At 38.1% G+C, this 12,702-nt stretch overlaps 2 protein-coding genes and 1 pseudogene across 2 annotated transcripts; 2 read left to right on the plus strand and 1 right to left on the minus strand.

Annotated features, from left to right (window-relative positions):
• The first annotated feature begins 2,610 nt into the window (after positions 1-2,610).
• On the plus strand, positions 2,611-3,120 carry LOC137224570 (keratin-associated protein 13-2-like; annotated as a pseudogene).
• A 4,087-nt stretch (positions 3,121-7,207) lies between these two features.
• LOC137224571 (keratin-associated protein 14-like) lies at positions 7,208-7,720 on the minus strand. The gene is given in 1 exon segment (XM_067737297.1): positions 7,208-7,720. A coding segment is annotated over 1 exon segment (513 nt).
• Positions 7,721-10,764: 3,044 nt separating this feature from the next.
• Positions 10,765-11,212, plus strand: KRTAP15-1 (keratin associated protein 15-1). Its single transcript, XM_067737181.1, is given in 2 exon segments — positions 10,765-11,001; positions 11,003-11,212. Coding segments are annotated over 2 exon segments (447 nt in total).
• Positions 11,213-12,702: the final 1,490 nt, after the last annotated feature.

Below are 12,702 nucleotides of genomic sequence, written 5' to 3' on the forward strand. Positions count from 1 at the left end.
GAAGAGAAGACTACCTCTTCTCAGGGAATAGTCCTTGAACAAGGAAACTGGAGTAACTGAAGACAAATTCACTCAATTTCCCAGTTTTGCCAGATAAATTTATGCTCCCCTTTTAACTCAGGTATTTTATATTCAAACATTTTAAAAATTTTGTCCAGCTTTATTGAAGTATAAATGACAAATGACAGTTGATATATATAGTGTACAATGTGGTGTTTTGCTATAGGTATATATTGTGAAATGATTACTGAAATCAAACTAACATATCCATCACTTCATGTGGTTACAATTTGTGTGTGTACGTGTGGTGAGAACACTTAAGATCATCTCTCTTAGGAAATATCAAGTATACAAAATAGTATTAGTGTTATCATTAACTATAGTTACCAGGCTGTACATCAGATCTGCAGAATGTGTTCATCCTGTATAATTAACATCTTGTACCCTTTGGCCAATATCAGAATACTTTTAGAGTTATGTTTGAAAACAGAAAAAATGGGGAAGGAATAGTGTCCACAGTATTGTATCAATTAGACATTTTACCTACTTGTTGAGGCACAAAGCAAGGAGAAATGAATTCTGGTCTTGAAGAACAGAAAATAAAGGACTCACCAAGTAACTATTTGAATTGGGTGTATTTACTTCTTTCCTCAGTCCTCTTCCTTCTATAAGGTCTACATTATGTTACTTTTAAAGTTGCCATAGTTTTTTTGTTTTTTTTTTTTTTTTTTTGCGGTATGCGGGCCTCTCACTGTTGTGGTCTCTCCCGTCGCGGAGCACAGGCTCCGGACGCGCAGGCTCAGCGGCCATGGCTCACGGGCCCAACCGCTCCGCGACATGTGGGATCTTCCCGGACCGGGGCACGAACCCGTGTGCCCTGCATCGGCAGGCGGACTCTCAACCACTGCGCCACCAGGGAAGCCCAGTTGCCATAGATTTTATTGATAAACTTCAATATTTTTAACATTATTATTTTTTGTAAGTTTATAACAGTTTTATTAGAAAATAAAATAAGAAAATATTGCCATCAACCATAACACTATATTTCCTTGAGTCTGGAATATAATTTAACTGGTTTTATTCTAACATTAAATATTTTGTGAATGAACTAGAAAGTATCTGTTTATACTCTCAGAATATGAAAAATCTAGCAAATTTTGTTTTTAAGCTTATAATCTGTAGTTAAGTAGAGGCTATATATATATACACATATATGTATATATATATATACATATATGTGTGTGTGTATATATATATATATATATATATATATATATATGAAAAAACAGAAGAGAAAGTCTAAGTTAAGCACAGAAAAAGGAGGAAAGAAAAATGCTACTGTGGGAACAGAAAGAGAGAAGAGAGAGAGATTCATACGTTCTGCAGAGGAAAAAAGAACTGGAAAGAAAAAAAAAAAACTTCAAACTGAGCTTCCCTGGTGGCACAGTGGTTGAGAGTCCACCTGCCGATGCAGGGGACACGGGTTCATGCCACAATCTGGGAGGATCATGCCGCGGAGTGGCTGGGCCCGTGAGCCATGACCTCTGAGCCTGCGCGTCCGGAGCCTGTACTCCGCAACGGAAGAGGCCACAACAGTGAGAGGCCCACGTATCGCAAAAAAAAAAAACCTTCAAACTGCAGCTCTGCAAAGGAACAACATATGAAAATTCATAAAATATACTAATTTTGAAAATTTTAATTAAAAAGACATTAGGAAACAGATAGTAATTTTAGTGCAATAGAAAAAAAAACAATCCTGAGCCTTCTCTGTTTCACTTTCATTTGTTTCCTCCCCTCATCAGACTATTCCTTCCTGGCTGAATAGAGATGGGCCCAGATTGATCTTCCCTGGTACTATTTCAACTGAGCCGTTTTTTGTTTTTTTGTTTGTTTGTTTTGTTTTTGTCATCTTATCTTTACATACACAGCAAAGTGTCTTTCAGTTTCTAGCCATTTCTCTCTCAGTCTCTGTTTTATTTATTTTTGGTCTCTCTTCATCAGATTAAAGACACAATGTAACTGTGATACTTGGTGTATTAGTTTTCTATTGCTGCCATAACAGATTACCACCAAGTGATTTTGGAGAATGGGAATGAATGTTGACAAGGCGGATCATTCCAGGAAGGATTCTATCCAGCTAGAAACTGTGCCTCTGATCCATTGTACCAGAAGAAAATTGATTTTGTCTCACTCCCCACTCTTAGGAGGAAAGCATCTACCAGCAAAACCAGATGTGGATACACAGGAATCAGATTAGCATAAACCAGAGGAAAAGCTTTCCTAGTCTTGTTGCTTTCCTGGCCATGATGGGATGTGCATTAATGTAAAAGAGTCAGCATTTCTGACACAGCAGTAGTCCATTGGCTTTGGCTATAACAACAAAATACAGCACCCATAAAAACAAATGCGGAAAACTATTCGAATGCAACTGCAATTACAGAGAAGACTATTGAATTACACATATGAAAAAGAGGAAATCTAACGTAGGGCCCATGACCCCATAGGTGTCACACCTATTGCTGAAAGTATATAAATGCCATAGTGCAGGAGTGACATTCAAACTTAGAATCTTCTCACAGTAACTCAGCTGAACTCACATCTCCTGTCAACATGTCCCATAATTGCCTCTCTGGAAATTTCTCCTTCCACTCCCTTGGGGGTCACTTGTGCTACCTAGTCTCCTTCCACCCCAGCAACCTGGTCTACAGCACTGACCTCTGCTCTCCCAGCACCTGACAGCTGGGCTCCTCTTTCTACAGTCAGGAGACCTGTTATGAGCCCATCAGGTGCCAGATGTCCCTTGTGGTGTCCAGTCCCTGCCAGACATCCTGCTACTGCCCCAGGCCCTCCAGTCTCTGCAGTCCTTGTTGGACAACTTATGCTGGGTGTCTGGGCTTTAGGTCCAGCAGCTGAAGTTCCCTGAGCTCTGGACCCAGAAGCTGCTACTCACTGGGCTATGGATTCCATGGCCTCAAACCCCGGGGTCATGGAGTCTGTGGCTTCCCTTCCCTGGGCTGTGGATCCAGATTCTTCCATCCAACCAACTTTGCCTCCAGTAGCTGCCGATCATCGTGTTACAGAACAACACGTGGATTTGCTTTCTATCGTTCAACTTGTTGAGGGTCTAGATCCTTTCGAGTATTGAGATCAAAGTCTCTACTCAGTACAGCCATCATTTTCATTCTCACCATTTACCACAGTTCTTTTATTCTAAAATCATCAGTTTCTTGCATCATCAACTTTTGAGAGACTCTGAATTTAATGAATAACCCAGTATGAAGTCCTAATATCTGTACTATTGATAGAAAATATGCTATTGGATTTTCTTGGAAGGGCAATTGAAAATGAAAACCTTAATCTGATAAACTTATATTGTCATCTAGCACCTAAATATATTGTTCGGCTTATTATTATTTGCCTATAGTTTATTTAGGATTTGGGAATTTAAAATAAAGACCAATATGACTCTGAAACTGGGTTTGGGAACACACATTTTGATAGATTTGAGCAAATTTCTTTTGTCAGTGCATATGTTCCCTACTGGGAGTATTTATTTCCTGGAGGTCCATATTTTGTATGTCTCAATATCAGTGACACTTGCCTGAGAATGGAGGCATGGATTTCTGCTGATAAAGGAAAACAGAGAAATTGGCACAAAACTAGAAATGCAGGCAACAAGAATACAATATAACTTATAAGATAAGGTTACACATAGACCAAAAACGTATCTGAAAGTCTAGTATCTGAGTGTGGATTTTCAGCTAAGAGAAAAATGAGCCTTAAACAACTGCTAAGTTAGATGTTTTGCTCCCTGTTTCTTGGCATAAGTGCCATGATCCTTCCCTGAGCCTGGTCCCTGAGCATGATCCATTCGTGAGCCGTCCCTATGAACATATGTAAAGAGATGCACAGTGACCTTAAGTGGGGAGTAACTGGGTTAAGGCGGTGTGGGAAAACCTCCTGATGCTTCTCCAAGGTTCAAACTGCATCAACTAAGAGCAACACACCTGAGCAATGCTGAACAAACATTTGTATCCATTAGTTTTAGCCTGAACCCCTCTCTCCCAGAAAGCAGAGCTGAAGTCAAAACCTTGGGTGCAGACAGGGTATTTGCCACGAGACCCCAAGGAGCTAGTCTGGGAGACCATGGAAGGTGAAAGAATGAAAGACGAAAATTTCACAAAGGGACATAATTTTTGGTTGACTTTATGGTGGGCACTGGGGACTCAATCGTTCAGGGCCTTTTTAGGAATGTATAGAATGACTTTTGGAATTGTCCACCCCAGGATCTTATCAACAGGGGGAAGTATTTATGCATCAGCTTCTGTTTCCCATTGCTAGAATGTTGTCCCTGATGTTTGTCACTTTTCTGGAACGTCATTACCTGTGCAAAGAGGATTCATAGTGTGTTCCTTTTGTTTTCCTGGCTGTGCCCTCTGAGAAACCCAGGTAGAGAGTGAAAGAAAAGTTGTCTATGCATGAAGGGAGAGACTGTCTGTGCAAAGAGGGTTGAAACCTGCATGAAATTGCTCACCATAGCTGTGCCTGGGATCATAGGTGAGAAAATAAGGATGTAACAGAGAATACAAAGATACCAGATATACCACTTGCATTTAATGCTCAAACATCCTTGTGAGAAAGACAGATATTGTGTCATATAGATCTTTCTAGGCATGAAGGAATGAAAAGTCATAAAGAATTAGAATCTTGCCCAAGGTTATACATCAAAGATCTAGTAGAATCCAATCTCTTGAATTAATCTTTTCTTGTTCTTTCCTGACGCGCAGGCTCAGCGGCCGTGGCTCACGGGCCCAGCCGCTCTGCGGCATGTGGGATCTTCCCCGACTGGGGCACGAACCCATGTCCCCTGCATCGGCAGGCGGATTCTCAACCACTGTGCCACCAGGGAAGCCCTGTTTGTTTTTACTTCCACAAGAAAACTTAGGATTTAACACGAGTGAAAATGATTTAGAATAGTTATGTGACCTAAATGAAATGTATGCATCAGAGTGATATATTAACACAGCTTTTGCAACTACTAGTGATAAATAATTATCTTTGGAAATAATCGTCTTAAAATTTCTATCTTTTGAAATAGATACTGATGCTTCTTCAGCAAAATTGCCTCTTTTATTTTTCATGTGGTAAGTGATATTTCTGACCCCAGTGGTGGAGAGTTAATGTTATTGAATTGCTGTACAAGTCATATATTCACCATCAATTTGCTTTAGTAATAGATATTAAGTATTCACATTTTTAAATTAAATATGAACTTTTAGCTTTAGCTCTTTGTTCCTAAAAAGATATTTTTTTTGCAAAGGTTAAAGAAGAAAGATGCTCCCAAACAATTAAATGAATAGTTGTAGATTTAAACAATATGACATGTGGCCAAGCCACTGTAGCAAGAGCATTTAGATTAATACTTATATGCTGTGTGCCACCCTCAATTTTAGGCCCATATTTTATGTACACCTAATCAGTAATTCTAAATTCCCCACTATCTCCACCAACTGGTAGTTTGGGGTGTATTATTGCATCTTGCAGGCTGTGGAAAGAGCCGTAGCAGTACTGACTAGGTTAGAATGACAAATGACCCTCCAGCAAGATTTGAACATGTGAGCTGTCCTACCGCTTGTATCTGAGTGTAATTTGTTTTCCATGGTCCCTCTGCAATAAAAGGAGTAGTTCCATTTTGTTCAGGCAGGATGACCAAAGAAAGGATAGGATATGGCTTGTCTTCTTTCAGATTTAACACTGGTTAAAGTGAAAACTCTGTACACTATACATGTATGTCATACTCCACTAGATGAAACCATAGGAAAAGCAAAGTGGTTTCCTAAACTGATCATCACTTATGTTAACTCAATTATTCATTATAAATAAAAAGTGAAAAATCTAAGACAATTACCAAATGAGACTGGATGCTGAGACAAATGGAATAAACCAAGACATATGGTTACCCTGTGGGTGAGAATCTAGGTCATCTGTATCTTTCAGTAATGTTGTCCTTGACATAATGGATAAAAGTTTGGAGCATAACTGCTGATTCAGGAGTGATCAGCTCCTTAAACATTTAGTTGAATGTTGTAACAAGAGAATATTTGCATTGTTTTTGAATTTCATTTTCTTTTTGTTTGTTTTTTTCTAAACAAATGTTATCAACAGAACTAAAAAAATAGTAGCAATTGGGACTCCATCAAACTTGTATAACAGATTGTATGGAAAATGTTGGGCTTACTTGCTAATAAGTGCTGGAATGTGTTAGATGTTTCATTTATAAATCAATTAGAAATTTCATTTGATTTCTTATATGCCTGTAAAGCTGGGAGAACTGGAATTCTCACCAAATCTAACTCACTAAAATCTAAGTTCTTACTGAATATCCCCATTTCAATTTCTCAAATATTTTAGAATGTATTTATGATTAACTTTCCTTCCGGAATTATATGATGTAGTCAATTTAATACACCTTACAATTTGTAACTATTATATATAAAAATATTCATTTCTAACCAACGACAAAACCAAAGGTCACAGTTATTTGTTTGTAGTCTTAAAAATGTATTTTCAGGTTTTATCATATAAAGATATTAACAGATGGAGTAAACATAAAAGATGAAATAATTTCTTCCAAACCTAAAGGACACTGGGCAATTTTACATTTTAAAGTAAAGATTTTTTAAATGATGAATACAAGATACAGAAATATTCAGCCAGATATTTAGAAGTAGTTTTGAAGACAAAAAGTAAACAAATAATGTTAAAGCCAATATGTGGATGTCATATACCACATTTTTATTTTTTCGGTATGCGGTCCTCTCACTGTTGTGGCCTCTCCCGTTGTGGAACACAGGCTCTGGACGCACAGGCTCAGCAGCCATGGCTCACGGGTCCAGCCGCTCTGCGGCATGTGGGATCTTCCTGGACAGGGGCACGAACCTGTGTCCCCTGCATTGGCAGGCAGACTCTCAACAACTGCGCCACCAGGGAAGCCCTACCATATTTTTATTTAAACTTACAACATTTTTTTCTACTAGTAATACCAGTTAGTGGTATTCAAATTACCCCTAAGCCATAGTAGGTAACAGTAGAAGTCAAATTTATAAGCTAAATGTACAACAAAAGGTCAATAAATAGTATAGATATTGATATAGCAGGTATTGCATTAAATTTCTAGATGTAGTAGGTATTGTGTTCACGCATAATATTAGTAGAAGCCGGGTCCACAGGTTGGTTGGAAAGAAAGAGACTGGCAGCTCCTAGAAGAGAAGTAGGTCAGAAGGTAAAAGCTGGATCTACAACTTAGGGATGAGAAAGCACTGGGACCACAAACCGCTGATTGGAAACCACTGGATCCAAAGCCCAGAGATGGGATGCCACAATCAAAAGATTGAAAGTTACTTGGAGCCAAAGCCCAGAGGCCCAGAGACACAGAGTAAATCATCTGGCAGGGAATGAAGAACATGGAGGTCCTCCGGTGGTAGCAGGACGTCTGGCAGGGACCGGACACAACATGGAATGTCTGGCACCTGATGGGATCACAGCAAGTCTCCTGACAGCCAGTGTAGAGAGAGGAGTGCAGACGGTAGGAGCTGGGAGAGCAGCGAGTGTTTTAGACTAGGTCTCTGGGGTAAGAAGAGCCACAGGAGAAGCCTGAGTAGCGCAGGTGGTCCCCAAGGGAGCGGGAGGAGAAGTTTCCAGAGCAGCGGTAGTAGGACATGTTGACAGGACATGTAACTTACAATGGGAATACTCTAAGTTTGAATGTCGCTTTTTCAACAGGGGCATTTATATAATCTTATCATTGACTGTGTCATCCACATGGTTTATAAAAACAAGTCACCTTCCTCTTTTTAAATGAATTGGAAAAGATCAGCATAGTTACACATATGTAGTATTTGTGTTTTTACAACTGGAAAGTGCAGTCATGTTTGTGCCTTGGAATTCAGGTAATTGGAATCAGGTAATATTATTGAATTTTCAAAGCTCTTAGTCATCCTTCTCTACCAAAGGTCACTGAGCAGATCACTCAGAAAACTTTAGATGTAGTGTCTGGGCTGAGGGAAGCGGGCTTAATTAAAAATAATTGATACCCCTTTCAAAGTCTGTCTCAAAATCGTTGCCATCTGGATAACAAAGTTGCTAACTGATCTACTCAAAGTCATTTTTTCAAAAGCAAAAACATACATTGACTGTTACCAGGAAGTAGAAAGTTTACCTAATGGACAGTGCCATCAGGAAGCAGCAATGGTAACATGCAGATGTATGAGGATTATTTTTTTACATCAGATCTTGATTTTAATGGCTTTAGTGAAATATTAACTGAGAGATCCCCTTATTTCTGATGTCCCTGCTTAAAATTGTATGCAAACTAATGAGTCAGTCTTAGTTTTTCTGTCTTCTGTGTGTGTCTTTACTGTAGAATGAGTTAAGTATTAAATATAAATTTCTTTATATTAGTTTGGAATGTTAGAGGTTATTTATCTAAGATGCTGGAAAAAAGAAACATTAAAAATGTGGCAAAAATGCCTAGTATTTCTCTCTCTAATCAGAGGCAATGTTTACCACTAAAAGGATTCTCCAGAATCTGAAAAATGCCCCTGTTCTATAGAAAGTTTATAAGGTAATTGCCTTGAACTTTTGGAGCAAAGGAGTCATCTTAAGCATATTTTTCCTTTGCCTCAGAAAGCGACATATATCACTTTGACTTAAATTGTTTTCAGGTGTTTCTGACAAGTATTAGAAAATTTCTAAAATAATCGTCATTTTTTTTTTGTTGTTATTGTTCTATGACTTGTATTCCACCTCTGTGTAGTAGGCTAATGAAGACTGACAACCTTGAAGAAGAGGAGAGATTAAGAAAGTTTATCTTTCTGTGGCTTCTGTGCTGTTTGATTTGTTCATTTCATAGAAAAACATTTCTCTTCTACTTTTGAACAAAAGTGCTTGGGTACACAAACCTCCATTTTGTTGAGAAAAGGATGTTCAAAATTACTTAATATCTGATCTCATAGAATATTCTTCCACAGAAATAGCTTATATAAGAGTGGATGACATTGAAGCAAGCAAATTCAATTTAGCTGAGTTAACTATTTATATGGATATTTTGATGTTCAATAATTTATTAACAAATAAAACAGGAAGGTTTGGAATCTACTAGAATGTTTTTTTCTATTCATAATTAAGAAGCCTAATAAATAAGAATTGTTTATTACAGTAGTGGAGCACGTATTATGTTACCTAGTATACGCAACATGATTGAAGACCAATTTGTCTACTCAAAATGTTCAGACTCATAAAATCTACAGTTTGGAAGGGAGTTTTGCAATTACCTTCAGTACTCTACCATGTTGGAATCCCATTTACAATGCCTCTTTAGGTGGATATCTAATAAGTGCCCCCAAGATGGAAATCTCACTTACCTGCAAAAGTACCTTGTTTTAGATTTTTAGCTGAATCTTTCCTCAAAACTTCCACTTAGTAATTTCAAGTCTTCATAGAATGAGTCTCAGCTCATTTCCATTGGACAATACATCAATTTTTGAGGATAGATGTCTTAAGAGATTTGCCTATACCCACAGGTTATCTTAAGCCATCCCCTGTACCAGGCACTACTCTATTTACAGTTAGCAATGATGAACTTTATGAGTCTAGAAAAATACTTATACTAGTCCTCTAGGCAGAATATATATACGTCATTTGATATATTTACCACATCAGAGGTCCCAAAAGGATTCATTCTCTTTTTTACATTATCATACATTTTGATAACCTCCACTCTCAGTTCAATTTATAAAGATCATTTGTAACTATGAATTTTTCTAACTTGATCTTTCGGTGAAGTTTACCCGGGGTAGACACTTTCCTAATTTCTTGATTTTACTTACCTTCTGTAATAAAAATCCCACTCTATGAGTGAAAACTAAGGGAATAAAAGCCCATTTTTAATGTATACTGCTTATCATTTACTTCTCAGTAACATCAACACCACCAAAAGTTACTTAAACTTTATGGGGATAGAGATTTTTTTGAGAATTAAATTTATTGATGAGTTCTTTCAAGAAGCAAATCAACTTCAGAACAAAAATTTCTTGACTTAAGTATTTTTATAATGTAATCTTCAAAGCACTCCTGCAAATACTGAACCCTTACTTTTAAATCAAAAACTCATGCACACAAGAGCAGCTTGGGTACCTGTGCTATAAGAAAACTAGAATGTAAATGTGTTTAAACACTCATCTAATGTTTGTACCAATTGAGGATTGTAAGTAGGTTATTTCTTCTATAAGGTACACAAAATTTGGGAGATGGAGCAGATACTGAGGGTTTCTTTTTCTCAATCTGGTTGCTAAACTTTGAACTAAATAAATGTCCCCTCCAGAATACAAAGTATTTTTTAGAGCCTTAAACACAACAAAATTCTCACTGTGTTACCCATTCAATACAATATCTTTAAGGATACGATGAATAAAATACCAATCTTATAGGTACAATTATAGTACAGTAACATTTTTGCTTCATGAACAATTACTTTAAAAAACGAATGCAATTCTTTCATTTAAAAGTCCACATTCATAAAAAAAGGTCTTTGAAGGTTAATGTATTTCATTTGGACTAGAACCTAATTAAGCGTTCTTATTAAAATGGGCACATGCTATTACACCCATTGCTAGAGTACAGTATATAACTGTCCACTATAGAAGGTAATGTTCACACTCACAAACTTCCCTCTGCAACTCAGTTGAACTTAGAATTCCTGACAACATGTCTTTCAACTGCAGCTCCGGAAACTTCTCCTCCCTCTCCCTCGGAGGTTACCTGGGGTACCCAGTTTCCACCTATGATTCTTTCTACCCCATCAATATAATCTACCCCCACCCCAACACTTTCCAGCTGGGCTCCTCTCTCCACGGTGGTTGTCATGAGAACTTCTTTAAGCCCACCAGCTTCCAGACACCCTGAACTGTGACCAGATCCTACCAGAAATCCTACTTCCATCCAAAAAAATATCATCTTCCACAGTCCCTGCCAAACAAATTACACTGGATCTCTAGGTTTTGGAAATACTCGCCTTGGATCTTTTGGTTATGGAAATACTGGCTTCCAGTCTCTGGGGTGTGGATCCAGCTTCTGCTGCCCAGCTTACTTTTCTTCCAGGAATTGCCAGTCATCTTGTTACCAACCAGCCTTTAGCTCTCGCTTTTTTGCATAAATTTACTGAATGTCTCCCGTTACCTCATGGTTATATCTGCACTTTATGAAACTTTAACACTCAGCCTCTCCAACATCTTTGACTACTGACCATCTTCAACACTAGGACTCGCTATCACAGTCCTCCCAGAAGTAACAAAGTAACCTTGGCCTGTAACCTTTTCTAAATCAGACATGTGAGATATATCTTGAATTTTCATTCCTATACCAATGTTCTGAATCATTTCTGTTACTATCTTAATAAGATTCTTATTTTCCTCCTGAGACTCTTTCACTTAAGTGTACTTCAAATAGATATGGCATTTAAAATAAACTTATTTATCTAGCATGAATTATGGCATTCCATTTTTTTATCCATATGGTACATTTAGTGAATGCATCCAGTATCTTCAACTGTCTTCATTAGCTAAACATCTTGTTGTTGTTGTTTTCTTTGTTTCGTATGTTTCATTAATATTTTGCTGGGTAGAAAAGAGGAAGTTTAGAGAATCTAAATATATGGCATATCTTATGTCTTAACAGGTTTATATTCCTCAATGGGTGCATTTGTTCACCTAATTGCTTTAGAAAATTTTGTTTTTAGGTAGGCATTCGTTGAAAAATATTTATTGTGTTCTGGTGCTAGACCAGGCATTTATGCTGAATGAAGACATAAATTCCCTGCCTTCACGGAATTCACACACACACTATTTTAACTCACTGCCATGTAGCAAGTGCAAAATGGTGATAAAAACGTGTTTCAAAGGGAACACAAAGAACAGAAACTTCAAAGAATGGTGAGAATATCACACAAAACTCATTATTGACAATAGTAAATGTAAATTACCAGTTCATATAAAAATATAAATCTTGCTGTTCTAATGTGTTAGTTGTGGTCCTTTGAGAAATAGCTGCTCTCTAGGATTTGACATGACAGATATTTATTGGGAAAAATACCTGTCAGTGAAAATGGGGAGGTAGCTGGAGAATTCTGGGAGATCCAGCAGACAACAATGCAGGTCTGAACTCAGTGAAGGAAAGAGGGAAGGAAGGAAGGAAGTTTGTATTAGAATAATCTTCTTCAGGCAGTTCCAAGAAAGTTTTGGTAAGTCACCCGCAAGTCACAGAGATGGGCCTGCCTGAGTATCCCTGCCAAGCTCAGTCACTGGCCAAGGACAGGGCACAGCATGACCTTGGCATAAACGTGGGGGTAGATTCAGAGACTGGTAGCTGGGACTGTAAGTCAGTTATGCTCCCTGAAGTGGGAGATATGAGAGCTACATTTTTTTTTTAATTTATTTATTTTTGGTTGTGTTGGGTCTTTGCTGCTGCCCGCGGGCTTTCTCTAGTTGCAGCGAGCGGCGACTGCTCTTCGTTGTGGTGCACAGGCTTCTCATTGCAGTGGCTTCTCTTACTGCAGAGCACAGGCTCTAGGTGCACAGACTTCAGTAGTTGTGGTACGTGGGCTCAGTAGTTGTGGTGCATGGGCTTAATTGCTCCACAGCATTTGGG

Source organism: Pseudorca crassidens, chromosome 5 (genome assembly GCF_039906515.1).
Source record: "Pseudorca crassidens isolate mPseCra1 chromosome 5, mPseCra1.hap1, whole genome shotgun sequence".
NCBI classification, from domain to species: Eukaryota; Metazoa; Chordata; class Mammalia; order Artiodactyla; family Delphinidae; genus Pseudorca; species Pseudorca crassidens.